This window comes from Benincasa hispida, chromosome 10 (assembly GCF_009727055.1).
Source record: "Benincasa hispida cultivar B227 chromosome 10, ASM972705v1, whole genome shotgun sequence".
In the NCBI taxonomy this organism is placed as follows: Eukaryota; Viridiplantae; Streptophyta; class Magnoliopsida; order Cucurbitales; family Cucurbitaceae; genus Benincasa; species Benincasa hispida.
This window is the reverse complement of record NC_052358.1, coordinates 25,011,466-25,027,046: the sequence shown is the minus strand read 5'-3', so window position 1 is coordinate 25,027,046 and position 15,581 is coordinate 25,011,466. Positions and strand designations below refer to the sequence as shown.

General features: G+C 31.1%; 2 protein-coding genes across 2 annotated transcripts; both read left to right on the top strand.

Annotated features, from left to right (window-relative positions):
• Positions 1–1,564: 1,564 nt before the first annotated feature.
• On the top strand, positions 1,565–4,086 carry LOC120089522 (QWRF motif-containing protein 3). Its single transcript, XM_039047023.1, has 6 exons — positions 1,565–2,829; positions 2,926–3,045; positions 3,131–3,247; positions 3,333–3,422; positions 3,504–3,611; positions 3,988–4,086. The coding sequence occupies exons 1-6, from the start codon at positions 1,663–1,665 to the stop codon at positions 4,084–4,086; spliced, it is 1,701 nt and encodes a 566-aa protein (XP_038902951.1). The 5' UTR covers positions 1,565–1,662.
• An 8,258-nt stretch (positions 4,087–12,344) lies between these two features.
• Positions 12,345–15,432, top strand: LOC120087716. Its single transcript, XM_039044591.1, has 4 exons — positions 12,345–12,545; positions 13,656–13,726; positions 14,333–14,419; positions 15,112–15,432. The coding sequence occupies exons 1-4, from the start codon at positions 12,434–12,436 to the stop codon at positions 15,133–15,135; spliced, it is 294 nt and encodes a 97-aa protein (XP_038900519.1). The 5' UTR covers positions 12,345–12,433; the 3' UTR covers positions 15,136–15,432.
• Positions 15,433–15,581: the final 149 nt, after the last annotated feature.

The following is a 15,581-nucleotide window of genomic DNA, read 5'->3' as shown; positions in this document are numbered from 1 at the left end:
ATATAAGTCTTTGATTTACCAATTTTGTATATAGAAACCAAAACTAAATAATCGTTTAATTAATGTAAGAGAACAAGTAATACAGTCATAAATTAAATTTAGCATTATTTAATATAGTGCTATATGAATTAATAATTTAATCACTTAAAATATCAATAAATGAATATTTTTTTAATTGAACATTAATTATTTTATTTTATTTATTAATAAAAATAATTAAATAAATATAAATTATNTTATATTATATGGTTAAGATAACATAAAATATCAATTGTAAATATATTTGTTAAAATTTATTAAATCTAAATAATATATTTATATTTAATACTTAATGCAATTAATAGTAAAAATTTAGTATATTAAATAACCAGACCATATTTTTAGTGTCCATCTCTCAGGTATAAAGTTCCCACCAGTAGGGAGGTTAGAGCATATTAGAAAATTCATGTCATATGGTTTTAAAGTTTTCTAAAAATTATATATTGTGTTTTAAAAAAGAGAAATCGTATGAAAGATATTAAATGTCTGTCTTAAATTCTGCGTGCCTGAAGCATAGTTTTCAATAATGTTTTTGCATTTAGAATTGAGTTTTTTATAGTCGTTTGGCTCTTTTATTTAGAAAAAGTAACCATATAAACACTATTTGTATCAATGAGTTTCTTTGACACCTAATCTACTTTTTGTATGTGGTTTCAAAAGCCAAACAAAGTTTTTAAAAAAATCAAATACTTGTTTTGTTTTTGAATTTAGACTAAAAATTTACATAATTGTTTAGTAATAATAAAAATCATTTTAAATATTTGGTGTGCAGAACAAGCTAAATTTTAAAAACAAAAAATAAATGACCAAATAATTATAAAATGAGACCAAAATCAACAATACAATTGAAACATATTTCAAAATTGAAGTAATGAGGTATAATCCTAATATTAAATTTTTGTGGATATGGATATTTTTACATTTTCATGTGTTTGACATTGACATGAGAAAAATCAATATTTCTATTATATAAAAACTGACAAAATATAAAAAATAAACAATAAAATGTCACAAATATAAATAATAGACATGTTAACTTATTTAAAAATTATTATACATTAATTTACTAATTTAAATTTATTTTTCATTTTTTGATTTTATATCTTTTCTATAAATATCTATAATATGGATATTTTATCTTTATTTAAGTAAAATTAAGATCTCGATATTTTGATTGACATGGACATTTAAAACCTCAATGATAATTAAAGATATATAATATATGTTGGGTTGGTCCATTAAAATGTGTGTTTCTCTCGTTATATAGTTAGTAAGCTTCCAATTTTCTTGTTTATGTACATGACAGGTGTCACACAGCCACGTAGTCTACTGAGCAACTGCAGGAGCCGGCAGACTACAAAATCCTCCTCCTACAACGATTACAAAACGAAACGAAGCTTCGTTTCATTCTCTCATAATCCTCCAATAAAATTCAAATTTCTAACCGCATCCATTCCGTTGCGATCTCCTCTCCCTCCCAATTCAACATTCTTTTTTGCCTTTTGACGGAATCCTCAAGGAACTGAAAACGATAAATCCGATTCTGTTAAATGATTTTCTCTTCGTAACTAACTCCCTTTTCCTCCTCAAATACGGAGCAAAGTTGCCGGCGTTCATGAAACCATGAAGAATGACAATCAAACACTGGTTTCCGATCAGATTCGGAGACCCAGAAGACCCAAATCTCGTGAGGTAAGTTCCCGATTTCTCTCGCCGGCCTCTGCAACTGACACCACCACCGCTCCGTCGTCGTCGTCTCCCACTCAACCTCTTTCCCCCACTCATCGGAGATCAAGAGGGGGTTCATTCGATGCTCGTAAGCACCGAAGCCAAGAAGGGTCCTTATTCGTTCATGGACTTTGGCCTTCTTCCTCCTCTACTTCTAAGAGATTCGATACTCTGGCTGATCATCTTGGAAATGAACGATTGGAGGACGAGAAATTCACTGGCAATCCGTCACTCAATAAACAGAGAAGTTCCAGAGAGTTGAGTAATCTCGAACCGGAAAATGAATGCGCCAAAGAAAACGATAGACCCATTATTGGGGGTTCTTTGAGATATTGCGGGAAAATACAGGGGAAGAACGTAAGCTCTTTGTCTTCGAAATTACCAGTACAGAGTTTGGAATCTGGGAGACTGTCAGTGGATGAGAATGCTCTGTTTGGAAGGTCATCAAGAAGACGATCAGACAATTTCAAGAACAGTTTCGACTTAGAATCCGATTACAACGACATTGGGTCTCCGATGATGCTGGAAAAAACGCCGACTGTAATCTGCCGGAAATCGGGTCTAATAGTCCCTTCCAAGTATATGAATGATGTACCATCACGAAGGCTTCGAAGGGGGTCTTCAGATTCAAGCCTCCCAACTCCTGTTTCATTCGAGGGTTCTCCAACGGCAAAGAAAACTTCGGGAAAAAACCCATTTCAACGAGCTAATTCAATTTCGGGACATGGGAATTCAATGTCGCAGTGGGCGTTATCGCCTGGACGGTCAGGTTCGCCGCCGATGTCGGTGGAGAGCAAAGAAAAACCGATGTCGTTTTCTAGTTTAAAACCTGCAAGAACCCCATCAAAAGGCGCAACGGGTATGGAGAAGTTGCTTAACTTGGGATTGGATTTGTTCAAGAGCAGAAAATTTTCGATTTCTACCACAACAACATCTCCTATAGGGCCTGCAGTTTCAGATAATGTTCATCAGCTTAGAATGTTTCATAATCGATTGGTACAGTGGCGTTTTGCCAACGCTAAAGCTCATTCTGCTAGTGAAAACTTGGCTAATTTAGTAGAGGTAAAGATTGCTTAACATTGATCGAAACATCATGTGGGTAAACCAATAACCATAGGCTTAATCTAACAACAGGGCCCGGGCTTCTTCTTTTTACAGAAAAATTTGGCTAGTGCTTGGCATGATATTGCTAAATTGCAGCATTCAGTGCAACAAAAGAAGTTGCAGCTCCAGAAAGAAAAACTCCAATTCAAGTCGAACTTAATTCTCCTTTCTCAAGTAAGTGAATGTGAAGTGAAATAACACTCTCCCCCATTTCTAATATGGAATTTCATCACTAAAATTTATTGGGTTTCTTTTGCAGCTGAAGCCATTAGAAAGCTGGGGAACTATGGAAAGACAACATTTAACTGCACTTTCAATGACCAAAGATTGTTTACATTCTGTTATCTGCAGGGTGCCACTCATTGAAGGTGCAAAGGTAAAAAAGAAAAATAATAAGTAATTGAAACTTTCTCTTGTTTGTTAAAGTGAAGTTTCTAAATCATTGCTAATGCTACATACAGATTGATGCTCAAACAATCTCCATGGCATTCAGACAAGCTTCTGATGTTGCAATCTCTATGAAGTCCATGATGACTATATATGCGCCAGTGGTAAAAGTCCTCATCATACATATATCTCTATGTTCATAATAGAATTCTCTGAGTGTTTAAAATGAGCTGTGATTTATACAGGCCACGGAAACTGCTTCTTTGCTTTCAGAATTAGCAAGAGTGGTCATACAAGAGAGATTGCTTTTAGAGGAGGTACTTGAACTCCAAAAAACCATATCAGCACTAGAGGTATGAAGAAGAAGAATAAGACATATAACTGCCTCATATTGTTTTTTGTTAGATCATCTTAAATCACTTGGTATGTTGATCGACGAAGTCATATGTTTAAAACTCTATCACGTTATTTCCTTCTTAACTAATATTGATTTTCACTTGTTGGATCTTTGGGTGTTCTACATATTTCAAGCTTACAAGTTGATGGAGAGTGTTAGACGATTTCTATTTAGACTCTTCCGATAAAAACTGTTAAAAATATGCTTTGAAACTATTAAACCAAACACATCCTCATCAACTTACACTGGGTTAGTGGGTGTGTATATCAATTGGCTTTTTTGTGTTTTTAGTGTTTCTGTTTGTTAATTTAGTTGTTTCTTGTGTATGGTAGATGGAAGAAATGAGTTTGAAAGGTGCTATAATTCAAATGAAAACAAGGCAACATCATTTGCAGCTGCAAGAACAAAATGAAGAAGCTTCCATTACATGACTTGTTTTACCATTGATTATGATAGGTGGATTCAGGAACATTCATGTACAGAATTCTAATTAGTTAGATGTGTGTCTCTCCATTACATAGGAAAGATGAGTGTGTGATTAGGCTGTGAAAAGTCTGAGATTAGTGTAATTACATCTCTATATTAATCTAGTGAATAAATGCTTTTCGATTTCTTTTCCCCTAATGCAAATATATGTTTTTAACTTTAATCAATGAAAGAGTAGGGACGTGTACTTGAGTTTCTTGAAGAACAGTTTTTATTATTTTGCCTATTAAATGTACTCATTGTTTCTAATTTTGGCCTTGAAGTTTAAGAAGAGTTGCCAATTGGAGAGATGAGCATCAGTGAAAGTGCCAATGGAGTGCCGGCCTTGGATGGAACGGGACATGGTTACAAAAGATAACTCAAGTTAAATAAGTTAATAATATACACTTTTAGGATATGTATTTTTTACTCGGGTTCAACTTTCAATTCGTGTCTATAAAATTAATTTTAAAATATCACACATGTTTTTTTAGGGAATTTAAAAAAAAAAACTATTTACATAAAATAGCCAAATTTTGATAAAAATTGTATATTTTGGTATATTTGATTTGTAGATTTTGGTATCATTATATATATATATATATATATATTCACGTGTTAATTTTAGATGTCTGATAATTTTGTAGATTTTGGTATCATTAAAAATCACAAATAACAAGTCTAAATTGATTTTTTAAAATTTCAAATCTAAATTTTCTAAGTTAAACTCTTGTTTTCACTATGTATCCCCTCTTCCTTTTCTCTTCACTTTTCCTCAATTTTCTAAGGTATCTTTCTTATTTTGTTAACATGTGTTTTTTTTCTGCAACTCGATTGAACTATGTTGAAGGTATCTTTTTTTTCTTTTTTAATTATTTTTTAATATTTCATTGATTTTGTTTTCTTCTTTTTCTACCTCCATAGGTAGACATTTTCTCCAATTTTTCTTATATTTGTGGTCCGTTGGTTTTTTTTCTCCACCTTAACTATTTTTCTGTTCTTTAAATTTCTAACTTTATTTTTTTTAACGAGTGTAATCATAAATTAGGTGAAGAAGAAGTACAAACATCCTCTCTTCCTTTTTCCTCTTTATATTTATTTCAATTTAATTAACTTTTTATCCTTTTATTGAGATTGAGATTTAAATCCATGGATTTAGATATTATAGATATATTAGAAATAGGTTTTTAATTCTGATTAATGTGGTTTACTTTTATTTTAAAATTTTCTAATTACACATGCAAATAAATATTTTGGCATCCACGTCAAAGAGAATATATAATATTTTTAGTAAAAAAACCCTATTTTTCTTGGCATCAAGAAGATTTAAAAAATAAATTGATTTTAATCTCGATTTTTTTTTCTGAGATTCAATTTAAATATCAAATTGAATTAAAAATTGAATCTAAATTTCCTCTACTTGGTTTTAAAGCATTATCACATTAAAATCTTATTTTTTTTTCATATTTATTTTTAAATAATACTTTGATCATGTTAAAAAATAGTTTTATCATGTTAAAAAAAGATTTTAGTCTTGATTTTTTTTCTCCTAGATCAAACAGAATTAAAGTTTGAATCTAAATTTTTCTTTATAAATCGTCTCAATTTTTCAAGGTATCTCTTTCTTTGTTTTTTGATTTTAATAAGATTTTTTTTTCTTTTTATAGCTCCATGCTTTTCTCCATTTTTTGTATGTTTGAGATATTTACATTGTTTGTTTGGTTTTTTGGGTTTTTAATATTTTTTCCTTATTCGAATCAATGTTTTTTTTTTTTCTTTTTGCAACTCCACGACTTTCCATCAATTGTCGTTATCAATCAAGTGGAGTGGATCGGACGAAGGTAGATGAAGTGGAATATTTTTTATATTTATTTTCATTTAATTTAAGCTTTTTTTTACATACAAACTAAAAAATAATTATATAGTGAATAGATAACACGAGGAAAATTGGATGATAAAAATTTAAAAAAAAATCCCTAATTTTGAGAATCACATAGTAAAAAAAAAAAGTCGTGATACTAATCACACCTAAATAAAAAAAGAATATAAATTCAAAATTTTCCCTATTTTTCAAGATCACACTTAATAAAAATCCTCAGAATATATATATATATATATAATCACATTTTATCTCTAATTAATATCTTCACTAGATTTTTTTATATTCTATTTGTAAAATCAGTTTAGGATTTCAAATCTAAAATTTCCCAATAAATTAAACAGTTAAGATAAACTTTAGTTACATCTGATATCTCCTCTTTTTTTTTTTTTTTTTAATTTCGTTAGTCCACTCCTTAAGTCTTTATGGAATTTTTTGTGTAGAGTATTTTTTTAAAAAAAATTCTTTAAGCATCATTGCCATATTTTTTTTGGTTTTTTCCATTAACATTTTAAGTTTTTTTTCCCAACTCTTAGACATGCATTACAATTTTTTACTTCAATATTTTTTTTTAGAACTAGAAGTATCTAGGTATCACGCTTATGTTTTTATTTGTTTAAAATATGTTATTTTTTTCCGTTGTTTCTTTTTTCTCTTATCATCTTAGGTGAGTATTTATTTTTAAACTTTTGAGCAGGATTCAGATTTAGATTGGAGGGCCTTTATTTTTTATTTTTTTTTAAGAAAGTTAAATATGAGTTATAAATATATTAGAAATAGGTTTTTATTTCTTATAAAAGTGATTAGTTTTTATTTTAAAGTTTCCTTATTATAAATGCAAATATTATAAGTTTGTTTTTTCTCTTACTATCAACTATTTAAATTAAAATATAAAAATTAAATTCGAAAACCTTAAAAAAATTTCAAAAAGGAAAATTATAACAAAGCACCCAATTAGTCAAAATATCTACTAATATATACCTTTTAAAATTAATTGCATATATGATACATACTCACCATTTAGGTTTTAGATTTTTCATATATTTCAAGTTTGCCCTTCTCTTTCCTTATCATTCTCCCTTTCTCTATTTGGAAGGTCAGCTTAGAAGGGATGCAATTTTTCAACTCTACTTGGAAGCTCAACTTGGCAGTAATTTATTTAATACTTTAGCTAATTATTACCAATTATTTCCTTATCATTCTCCCTTTCTCCAAGAAGAATCGTCCTTGAATCTTTAGATCGTCTTGTAAAGCAACTTTATAATCATCATCTCATTAAAACCAATAACATACGAAAAATAATAGGAAATAAAGTTAGTTTAAAAACCAATCTCACTCTCATGATTTTTCTCACTTGAATACCTTTTCTCAATCTTACTCTTTTCTTTTCCAGCTTCTTCATTTTCTCTATTTTTTTAGTCACTTCTTGCTCCTCACATTTCTCTATTTCCCGAGTCACTTTTCTTTTCTCTATAGATTTTTTTATGACTTTATTTTCAACACATAATCCAAATCCCTCCACATTCACCTCAACAACCTCACCATTGATATCTTCCACATCGACTTGAGAATGATCTCTATCATTTTGAACCTGGTTACTCATGTTCAAGTATTGGATAATCAGGAGTGAACGAGATTCTGATTCAAGTTATTCTAGACTTGGAATAGATTGGTTGACTTGGTTTTTTCTTACTTGTTCATGCAACTTCAACTCTTCATTCAGTTGAGATATATAATCCATCAAATTATGTAATTCGGCCAAACTTTCTCGAATATTCTTCCAAAAACTATCATCACTGTGGCTTGAAAAATGATCATGATCTAGAAGAAAGGAGAACTTGTTCCTAACTTCAAGATTTCGAACTCTCCACAATCTAATTGATCAAACTAGATTGAAAGTCCTAAATCATGCATTCTAAACACAAGAATACAAAGAAAAGCATAAAGCTTGAGAGAATAAACTCTAACGAAATTTCATTTAAATTCAAAGTCCTGTTTTCAAATGTGGAGATTACAACCCTATTTAAACTAATTGAATAGACACCATGAAAGGATGCAACCTTTCACCTATATTGGCTATATTCATCCAATACTCTTTCAACTACTCTAATAAATGTAAATTCATAATATTAATTAAATATATGGGACGTTAATCATGTAAATGAATCTGAAGTTTTAGATTCATGATTGCTTTTGGATGACCAAATGACTCTTGGAGCTTCATTGGTTGCAACTCTTCACCATTGGCTGGAAACTTATCTTCAAAGCAAGCATTTAATCCTTCTAGAAGTCTTTAACTGTAGCTCATCATTGATTTTTGGAGCATAATGATTGCCTCATGATTTGATTGACTTTGAAAGCTCTTCCTTGAATTTTCAGCATGAGCTTCGATTGAGCTGGATTGAGCTTGTTAAACTTCGTTTTTCTCTTGTAAAACTTCATGTTCTTCTGGTCAGCTTCTTATCATTATGCTTTCTTTGTATTCTTGTGTTTAGAATGCACGTTTTTAGATCTTTCAATCTAGTTTGATCAATTAGATTATGCAGAGTTCGAAATCTTGAAGTTAAGAATAAGTTCTTCTTTCTTCTTGATCATCGATTAATCTTTCAAGCCAAATTTGTTTTAGCTTTCTTGAGGTTGTTATCATTTTGTTTATTAGGGGGTTTCTTATTATCATTGTGGAGGTTCACCTGGAATATAAGGTTCTCATATATAGTTGCATAAGTTTCCTTTATCATTTGATATCAGAGCTTTGACTCTAAACAGACTATATCTTTTCTTATTTTTCGTTCCATCTCAGTTTTCTTTCTTCCATATTCAAACTATTCATCTCTTTTCTTAGATTGTCCATATGCTCTTGTTTTTTTAAATTTTACAGCAAATACAATAAAGTATGAAAAAAAACAAGAGAATATGTAAAATCACAAGAAAAGAGATGGATAATTTGAAATATGGAAGAAAAAAAAACTGAGATAGAACGAAAAATAAGGAAAGATATAATCTGTTTAGAGCCAAAGCTTTAATACCAAATGATAAAGTAGTTCACTCAAACACGTATGAGAACCCCCTATTCCAGGTGAACCCCCACAATGATAATAAGAATAACTCCTAATAAACAAAATGATAACAACCCTAGAAAGTTAAAACAAATTTGGCTTGGAAGATTGATCGATGATCAAGAAAGCATAACTTATTCCTAACTTCAAGATTTTGAACTCTCCTCAATCTAATTGATCAAACTAAATTGAAAGTTCTAAAAACATGCATTCAAAATACAAAAATACAAAGAAAACATAAAGCTTTAGAGACTAAACTCTATAATGAAAATTTATTCAAAGTTCAATTCCAATTATATTTTCAAATAACAAAAGTACATATATATTTATACTAATTGAAAAAACTGAAGGTCACAACCTTTTATCTAATTGTCTAAATTCATCTAATATCCTTTCAACTACCTCATAAATATAAATACATTAAATTAAATTGCTCCATAATTCATTATAGAGGATGAATTTGGATTTTAAGAATAATTGTAACTCTTGGTGGCTTTGATGCTTAAAGGGATGCAACTCTTAAATTCTATTTGGAAGCTTAGTTTGGAAGTAACCCATTTAATACTTCAACTAATCATTACCAATTATTTCCTTATCAAAGATGAAACTGGACTCATGTAGTTATTGACAATATTTTTGCGTATAATGTTGCTCTTGATATTATATCTTAAAATGAGGATCCTGAACCAAAATTCGTTGAAGAATGTCAACATAGAAAAGATTGACTTCAGTGGAAAGAAGTAATCGAGAAAAAATTAAAATCACTTTCAAAATGTCAAGTTTTTGGACCAATAGTTCGAACACCAGAAGGTATCAATCTGTGGGACATAAATGGGTATTTGTAAGGAAAAGAAATGAAAATATTGAGGTCACAAGATATAAAGCAAGATTGGTTGTATAAGGTTTTTCACAAAGACCTAGTATTGATTATAAGGAGGTGTACTTTCCCGTGGTGGATGTAATTACACTAATATTTTTAATTGGTTTGATTGTGTAAGAAAATTTGGACATGCATCTTATGGATGTTATCACGATATATTTATATGGATCTCTTGATAATGACATTTATATGAGAATCCTAAAAGGATTTAAGATATTTAAAACATATAAATCAAATTCCCAGGAATTATATTCAATAAAGTTACAAAGATCACTATATGGATTGAAACAATCAGGACGAATATGGTACAATCGCTTGAGTGGATATTTGTTAAAAGAAAGATATCAAAATAATCCAATATGTCCGTGTGTTTTTATAAAGAAATCATAGTCAGATTTGTTATTATAACTGTATACGTCAATGATTTAAATATAATTGAAGCTTCTGAAGAGCTTTCAAAGACAATATAATATCTTAAGAAAGAATTTGAGATGAAAGATATCGAAAAAAATAAAATTTTGTCTCGATTTGCAAATTGAGCATTTAACTGATGGGATATTTGTTCATTAGTTAACTTATGAAGGAAAAATTTTGAAAAAAAATTACATGGATAAATATTAAAGCAGAGTAAAATAAAGCACATCTATTGAACATTCCAATAGAAGTCCATTCGTTAGATATAAAGAAAGATATATTTCGACTTCAAGATGATAATGAATAACTTTTTGGTCTTGAAGTACCATATCTTAGTGCAATTGGTGCACTTATGTATCTTGCTAATAATACAAGACCAAGTATTGCATTTTCAATAAATTTATTAGTTAGATATAGTTCTTCTCCAACAAAAAAATATTTGGAATGGAATTAAGCATATACCACGTTATCTTTAAGGAACGATCGATAATAATAATAAGGTAAGCTTTCAAGCCCCTTGACTTTCGAAACTATTAGTAAAGCCCTGGAGCGCCCTTTGTATATAAAGGTAAGGCCTTAGTTTTCCCTATCAACCTAATAGGGTGCGGTGCTTTCTGTTTTTTGTTTGTGTGTGCAGTAAGGAGTGTTTGGGATAAAAGCCTCGTCTCCCTTTTAAAACGTTGAGAAAGCTCTGCGAGCTTCCCCTTTGCTCTATAGAAATGGATGGAAATGCCCGCCCGTTAGTTTGTTTTATTCAAATAAATCAAATTTTGTTCTAGTTGGTTATGCAAATTCTAGATATTTATCTGGTCCACACAAAGCTAGATCTCAAACAGGTTATCTATTCACATGTGGAGGAAATATTATATCATGGCGATAAATGAAACGGACCATAACAGCTTCTTCCTTAAATCATACTGAAATTCTTGCAATTCATGAGGCTAGTCGAGAATGGGTATGACTAATATTAATGGCTCAACAAATTCATGGAACATGTGGCTTATCTTATAATAAAAACCTTCCAACAATATTATACGAAGACAACACAATTTGCATAACCCAAATCAAAGGAGGATATAATAAATGAGATAGAACAAATTATATTTCACCGAAACTTTTCTACACTTATGATCTTAAAGAAAATGGTGACATCATTGTACAACAAATTTGTTCAAAGGATAACTTAGTAGACTTATTTACAAAATTATTATCAACCACAACCTTTGAAAAATTGGAATGTTGCGACTTAGAGATCTTAAGTGATATTTTCATGAGGGGGAGTAAATATGTTATATTCTTAGGATTATAAAATATATGAAATATGTACTATTTTTTTTTCCTTCACTAGGGTTTTTCTCATTGGGTTTTTCCGAGTAAGGTTATAATGAAGCATATCCCACACACATATATATAATGGACATCCCGAGTATTATAAATATTACAAAAAGGTGTAATTTAGATGCCTATTCTTAGTCTCCAAAGACCAAGTGTCACTTCTCCATTATCCTTTGTGTTGTTCACGTATCTCAAGATTACCTATTAGTGTTCATGTAATGCACTTTCTATCTGTCAATTTACCTGGTGACATTTGGTGGATGAAGAAATGCAAGAGTTGGTGAGAAAATTAAAGAGAAATTCCATAACTCTATCCTTTCCTATTTTCATTATTTCTATTTTCATAATTTTCTAATTTTAGTTATTATTACTTTATTTTTAAATTTTAATATTATAATATCTTGGTATTCATGTTGCCGTTTACCATCTTTTTCCCTCAATTTTACAACAATTTTTAGTTATTTCTGTCGTGATTTCTGCTCTAGCATACATACTTTTTGAGTGAACTCTTATTTAGTCGTGAAAAATAAAAATATTTTAACTGAAATTTTCATTGGGACTGACCTAAAAAAAAATATCAAAATTAAAAAAGGGAGAGAAGAAAAAAAAAAAGCTAAAGAAGCTAATACGGCGTCGTCTATATGTGCTTGTGATTGTTTGGAAGCGCTCAGGTCTCTATTTCTTGTTTCCGTTTCGCCGTATCAGCGTCATTGATCTCTCTCTCTCTGTAGGGAAGAAAATCTGAATCCATGGCTACCTTAGCGGCTGCTGCAGTTCGTCAAGCCAGAGCCCTAACTCGAGTCTCCTCTCCTCAGTCAACCGCCACCCTTATTCACAGGCGCGGTCTCGCTGGGGCTGCCGGTAGGTTTCATCTCCCGATCTCATTTTTATGAATTTAGATCATCCGCTTGGACTTATTTCATTTTCCGGTTTGTTCAATCTTCTATGGTCTCTGGATTTTTTGGAGTTTCATTTCAAATGGGAATCGTGGTTATATCTTTTTTCCCCCAAGTTCTGTTTTTAGGTTTGGCTCGTTATTATTTTAAGGTATGCATTGATCTAAGGATCTTGAAAAGGTGCGAATTTGTTTAGTTTTTCGGATGCATTTTACGTAATTGGACAACCCAGATTCCCTATGAGGAGATTTCATTATTATTCTTAGATGAGGGGGCTATAATCAAAATGGGTATGAAGCATACTGAACTCTATTAATTTAACTCGTTTCGGCAACGGAAAATTTCCAAGATGTAGAAATTTTGAAATTATATTTTTCTAACAACTTATTACCTTATCATTTGGTTCAACTGGGGACTGTTGCTATAGCTTTGATGGTGAAGTTTTAACAAGGAAACATTGGTAAATTGAAATACAATGAAGAGATATAAATAATAATCATAATGGAAATGCAGGCATTGCATTATTACTTGCACTCCACCACCACTTCGTTGAGTGTTTGATGAAGATCGTTGTTATGTTTTAAAAACATTATAATTTTGGTTTTCTTAGCTGGATCCCTTTCTCTCGTGGGTTTGCTCCTGTATTCTTTCACTTTCTCCATGAAAACAGTTACTATAAAAAATTGCAAAAATTTTGTTTGCTAATTTTAACGATATATGTCGACACCACACATGACTACCTGGCATTTAGTAAAGATACAATAGTTTCCAAAGAATAATCTGCATACTGAATGGAACGTTGAAAGCCACCTATGCACAGGACAGTCAGCTGATGATTAGTAAAATTACTCATACTCGGATATATAGTTTTCTTTAAAATTTAACTTTCAGGGTTTATTTACAGGACTACACTCTACGCATGCATTTGAACTCCGTTTGTATTTCCTTTTGTAATGTTTGTTGTGGGAGAAAGATGAACGAATAATCAAACGTTAAAGGAAAAGAAAGGAAGCATCAAAAGATGAACAAATAACCTTATTCTTGTAAGTTTGACTCTCTTTGTTGATATTTGCAGATCACCATGGATCACCGAAGGTTAACTGCTGGCAAGATCCCATGAGCCCATCTAAATGGAAGGAAGAGCATGTGAGACTTATTTTCTCATATGAAACTTCTAGCTTCTTTTTCTTTTCATTTTCTTCTCGATCTTTTTCTTTTTTGTTCTTCCTATTTTCTCTCATCAATTAGGAGGATTTAAGAATGAGATGATGACCTTTTTAGACTTTCTAGCAGAAACTCTTATTTATAATCAACTCAATAAAATACTTGATTTTGTTGATTAAAAGTTCTTTTCGTACTCCATATTTTATGTAGTTTCATCAGTCACTTGTGGTGTTGTATTGGACTAGTTTTATTAATTCAGCTAAAATTTGGAATGCCTAGAGCTAAATGAAGCTATTACTGTATTACTTGTTCTCGTTACCTTGCATAGGCTTTGAAGTTGAAAATTTTACCACATTAAATTAATTAGTTTTGCTTTGAAACTTATGAATCTTATGTAGAATGCCCGTTCAAGAATTGATAAACCACGAGTGCCCTCTTCTCATAGGTGTTCTTGTCGTGGAGAATAAATAATTAGTAAACAATGACCTAATTATCATAGTTGTGCCGTCTTTAATAGATAGTGGTTTCGTCTTCTCTTTCAAATAATATTTACTAATGAGCTAATGGAACCTGTTCTGACATTTGCAGTTCGTGATTGTCTCTCTATCGGGATGGGGCCTACTCTTCTTTGGAGGGTACAAGTTCTTTACCAGGGGCAAAGGAAAGAAGGACGAGGTACTTCTGCACTTATTGTCTGTGCGCTTTTTACACTTCAAACCACTTGCAATTATTTACAGATGATGTTAAATGAAATCATATTTGGTAGTCATGGAACGGTTATGAGTTGTTTACAAGATTAACTTCTGAGAACAATTTATTTATGCCTCTTATTTCGGAGGGGGGAATGGCATCTTAAAAGTGTTAACTTTGTGCTCCCCTTAGTTTTACCTTCATAAAGTTTATTCATTTGGTAAATTCTACATTAGCTTGTAAGATGAAATGGAAATAGGTAAATGTTGATCTCTTCTGGAATACTCTGGAATACATGAAAACATAATACAAGGTTTCAAATTTATGTTTGTTCAGAGAAATTAGATTCTAATATTTTGAGGCTCCTTTTGTTGCCTTCTTAGCAAGTCGGTGGCGTTATATTATGAGGTGAATGGAGCTCAGCTGAAGAATGAAAAACATCTACCTGATTTCTCTCTCTTAATAGCTCATCATGTTTTTATCGTCTGCTTTTCTATGTCTAGTTTTATGGATCATTTGGATCACAATTATACATGGAGTATTTGAAACTCGTAACAGCATATAGCTGGCGTAGTACAGCAGCCTAGATCTATCATAATCGAACTTTTATTTGCACATGTATACTTTTCTCAGCGAGTTTTTTATTTCTCTCCTAATTTATTGCCCTCTGTTTTCAGAAAATTGTGGAAGCATCACAATGAGCTGAGCTGTGGACATTTTCCGATTGTTCTGAAGTGTACTCTCCGTAATAATGTATTTCCTTGGACCTCATGCGTCTGCGGATTTCATTTCAATCTGAAATTGTTTCTCAGACTAGCATATGATCCTATCTTGTAGTTATTTTTCTTAGACATTTTGGTTGTTTCATGCACCGAAGTCCTACATCTAATAATACAATTTTACCATCACTTAAGCCCCAACAAACTCATTCATTGAATTTGAAGGGAGGGCATTTGTGGTTCGGACTTTGTGATTGAACGAAGCATTTTACGACCCAATCACGAAGCATTTTACGACCTTACTTGAACAGGATCTGTTCTAATAGGTTGTACAATTGTGTCCTTGAGTTATAAAGATTGAACAAAGAATTTTTGAGTAATCAGTTAATTGCTTTCTTTAGTGTGATTCATTTAACGCTTAATCTTGG